General features: G+C 50.9%; 1 protein-coding gene across 1 annotated transcript; it reads right to left on the bottom strand.

Moving 5' to 3' along the window:
* Positions 1–2,131: 2,131 nt before the first annotated feature.
* Positions 2,132–3,274, bottom strand: LOC123065288 (heavy metal-associated isoprenylated plant protein 43). The gene is made up of 3 exons (XM_044488624.1): positions 3,092–3,274; positions 2,929–3,004; positions 2,132–2,839 (listed from the first exon to the last, which is right to left on the bottom strand). The coding sequence occupies exons 1-3, from the start codon at positions 3,098–3,100 to the stop codon at positions 2,427–2,429; spliced, it is 498 nt and encodes a 165-aa protein (XP_044344559.1). The 5' UTR covers positions 3,101–3,274; the 3' UTR covers positions 2,132–2,426.
* Between the last annotated feature and the right edge of the window lie 395 nt (positions 3,275–3,669).

Genomic DNA, 3,669 nt, shown 5'->3' with positions numbered 1-3,669 from the left:
TCATATTTTCATAGTTCTTAGGCGAAGCCCTGCGGAGATCACATCACCATCACCGTCAGCACGCCGTCGTGCTGATGGAACTCATCTACTACCTCACCGTCTTGCTGGATCAAGAAGGCGGAGGACGTCACCGAGCTGAACGTGTGCAGAACGCGGAGGTGTCATATGTTTGGTACTTGTTCGGTTGAAGCGCGAAGAAGTTCGACTGCATCAATCGCGTTGTGAAATGCTTCCGCTTACGGTCTATGAGGGTATGTAGACACACTCTCCCCCCATTGCTATGCATCTCCATGGATAGATCATTGCGTGTGCGTAGATTTTTTTTTCCATGCAATGTTTCCCAACAGTCATCGTTTTCATCAAGCCGGTGGACATCGAGTTGAGAACTACAACAACGATCATGGAGCTGTACGGTACTTCAGCCGGCCTATGTGTTAACATGCAGAAAACCTTGGCTATGCCAATCCGCTGCTCGAAGGTAGATTTGGCGCATATTGAGGGCATCATGGGTTTCCTGCTTGGATCCTTCCCATGCAAATACCTAAGCCTCCCCCTATGTCTTAAGAAGCCCTCGATGGCACAATTACCTGGACTAGTGGACCAATTGGCAAATCGCTTGCCTACGTGGAAGGCAGCGGCCCTGCTGAAGAGTGGAAGGCTAATCTTGGTTCTATCGGTGCTATGCTCGATCCCGCTACATGCGATGTTGGCGCTGGACCTCCCCATGAAGACTATAGCTGACATGAATAAGATAGTTAGAGGATTCCTCTGGTGCGGTAAGGCTCAAGCAAATGGGAGGAATTGTTCCGTGGCTTGGGCCGAAGTCTGCATGCCACGATGGGCAGGAGGCATAGGGATTCCATGTCTCAAGTGGTTGAACATAGCAATGCAGGCTCGCTGGTCTTGGTTACAACGTGTGGACCAGGATAGACCATGGATGGATTTCAAGTTTGCCCTCCTCAAGGAATCCTTGGCATTGTTTGCGGCAGCCACGTCGGCGACAGTAGGGAATGGGAAGGAGACCCTATTCTAGGAGGACCGATGGCTTCACGGGATGCAGATACATGAGCTTGCACCGGCACTCTATGAGGGCGTATCGCAGCGAGCCAAGGCCACACGTATGGTTAACGAGGCGATCTCCCTCGGCACTTGGACACGGGACATCAGCCCCGATATGGCATTCATAGCTCTGGTGGACTACTTGGGGGTACGGCCACGTCTGCAAGGGTTCCAGTTACAGGAGAATGTCCTCGACTCCATCTCTTGGTCGTGGGAATCAAACGGACAGTTCTCGGTCTGCTCCGCCTACGCTGCTTTGTTCGCCGGTAGGGAAGTGGTACCAACCGCGGACTTCTCATGGAGGTCTCGGGCCCCTCTCCAGTGTCGTTTCTTCACCTGGCTAGCTATGAGAAATTGATGTTGGACTTCTGACCGACTCGCCCGACATGGACTTCTGCATCAAGATGCGTGTCCTTTCTGTGACTAGGAGGAGGAAACTATTGATCACATCCTACTGACTTGCGTTTTTGCAAGAACAATGTGGAGAACATTGTGTTCAGCCTTAGGAAAACTAGAATGGTCTCCCATGACCCAGGACGCCCTCAAGGGATGGTGTGCGGCGAGAACGACATGAGTGCATAAGCCGAAGGAGTTGAGGGCTCTCCTCACGCTCTTGCTTTGGAAGCATAGGAATGCGATCGTCTTTGACAGTGCCTCTCCGTCTCTAGAGGTGGTGGTCAGTCGAGTCGTCGTCGAGGGAAGAGTTTGGCAGCACGCGAGCCTGTTGAAAGGGCGGAATGGATAGTGTGTTTGAGTTGTTGTCTGGGTGGGCGAGTACCGAGTAATCCGTTCTGTGTATTGTAGGTGGAGCGGTGAGTTGAAGGCGTGGTTTGATGCTATTGTAGTGTTTAACTCTCTATAATGTCAACGGTGGTTGGACCCCTCCCCCCTTTATAAAATATAATACGCACACTCGTGCGTATTCGAAAAAAATTAAGCACAAAGCTCCAATGATTAACATCATTGAGTTGTTTTTTCACTGCAATTCCTAATAATATTAAAGTCTCCACCAACTAAACAAAGCAGTGGGGGCTGACGACCTAGTAGCGTAGGGGGCGTGACGGGGCAACTATTGGGGACCAATTTCTTCGGTTCGTTTGCATATAATATTTCTGGGTTTTCATTTTGTTTGTTTATGAGAAACAACAGAGTGCCGACTGCCGAGTACTAAGACTGAAGTAACCAGGGAATCATCGCTGTACAGAAAGCAAACTGCAACAAGCCAACAATCGTGACACAAAGTATATGAACTACGGTACTAAACACACAGGCACACACATGGTAAAATCGTAACGAGTCCAGCATACGCGCCATGACAGTGCTCCTGGGCGGCGCATGGCGCATCATCCTCCGTTTCCGGGCGACCTCTACTCGTACCAGGTGTATCCCAGGGGCGGCGCACGCACGCCGTAGCCGTAGCCGTAGCCGGAGCTGTAGTAGTGGCAGCTGGGCAGGCCGCAGGGGCTGGAGTAGCAGCCCGGCGTGCAGCGGTACCCGTAACCGCCGTACGGCGTCCCCTTGTCGCCGCAGTCGTCGCAGCACGGCTCCTTGCAAGCCTTCTCGCACCTCTCCTTGCAGGCCTTCTCGTACTTTTCCTTCCAGGCCTTCTCGCAGGCCTCCTGGCAGGGTGTCTTCTTCTCCTTGGGCTTGTCGTCCTCCACGCTGACGATGGACGCGGCGAAGCACGACTTCCTCAGCTGGTGCACCACGCACACCGGGTCCACGGTGCCGACCACCGTCAGCGTGCACTTGTCCTCGTCGACGACCATGGACTTGATCCCTGGAGGGTCACACACATTTGGTAAAGAGAAGCAGCAAGAGGTGCAAGATAGACAGGATCACAGGAAGGAGAGTCAGAGAGAGATATACCCTCGAGCTTGGAAACGATTGACAGGATCCCACTCGTGCACTTCTTGCCGACGAGATCGGCTCTGATCACAATCTTCTGCAGGCCATTCAGAAGAGAAAACACAAGCATATATTCAGTACAAATGTTTTCATGATCGAAACGAAGAATATGGTGGCCAATTACCTTAGACATGGTGTGAGCTATCTTCTGGTACTCTTGGATCTTGGGGTCGACGCGGACTCCTGAGTGTGCAGGGAGCAAGACGATGTCTGAAGTTATGTGAGAAATGCCTCGTTCCAAGTCGTTTATATATGATCTGAAGTCAACTCAGCAACCTCCATATTGGTTGGGAATTGGTCGTATTCGTTGGAGTATATTCCTACTAGATGTGTTAAATCTAATCATTCTGCTGCTACTGGTCGAAAGAATTCCTTGCAACCGTAGTTATACCAAGGTTTCCAAACCGAATTGGTCAGTCTACGTCTTCTCTCTTATGTTTTTTCATCCGTGGAAATGTCAAAGCCGCAGGCCTTTTGAAGTTCCAACACGCTTGCGTTTTCAATCATGAGAGAGAAAGACCAACAGCAACTCCGCGTATGTACCCGAAGAAATCGAGGAACGTTCTGCAAGTTGCATACGGTGGCAACCGAGAAAATGAGAAATCAAGTCAACTCAAATGCCACTGTACCATTGGCTAGGATTTGGTTACGCTAGTCGTAGCTCAACTGCTGGTAGAAGGACTTAGTAGTTATTAACCGAAA

This window comes from Triticum aestivum, chromosome 3B (assembly GCF_018294505.1).
Source record: "Triticum aestivum cultivar Chinese Spring chromosome 3B, IWGSC CS RefSeq v2.1, whole genome shotgun sequence".
Taxonomy (NCBI): domain Eukaryota; kingdom Viridiplantae; phylum Streptophyta; class Magnoliopsida; order Poales; family Poaceae; genus Triticum; species Triticum aestivum.
Note: the sequence above shows the minus strand (reverse complement) of the source record. Positions and strands in the feature narration are given on the sequence as shown.

Bases quoted from the DNA above. Each gene is read 5' to 3' on its own strand.
- LOC123065288 (XM_044488624.1), bottom strand. The intron at 2,840-2,928 runs GTATATCTCTCT...GTGACCCTCCAG, and splicing joins AATCGTTTCCAAGCTCGAGG to GGATCAAGTCCATGGTCGTC.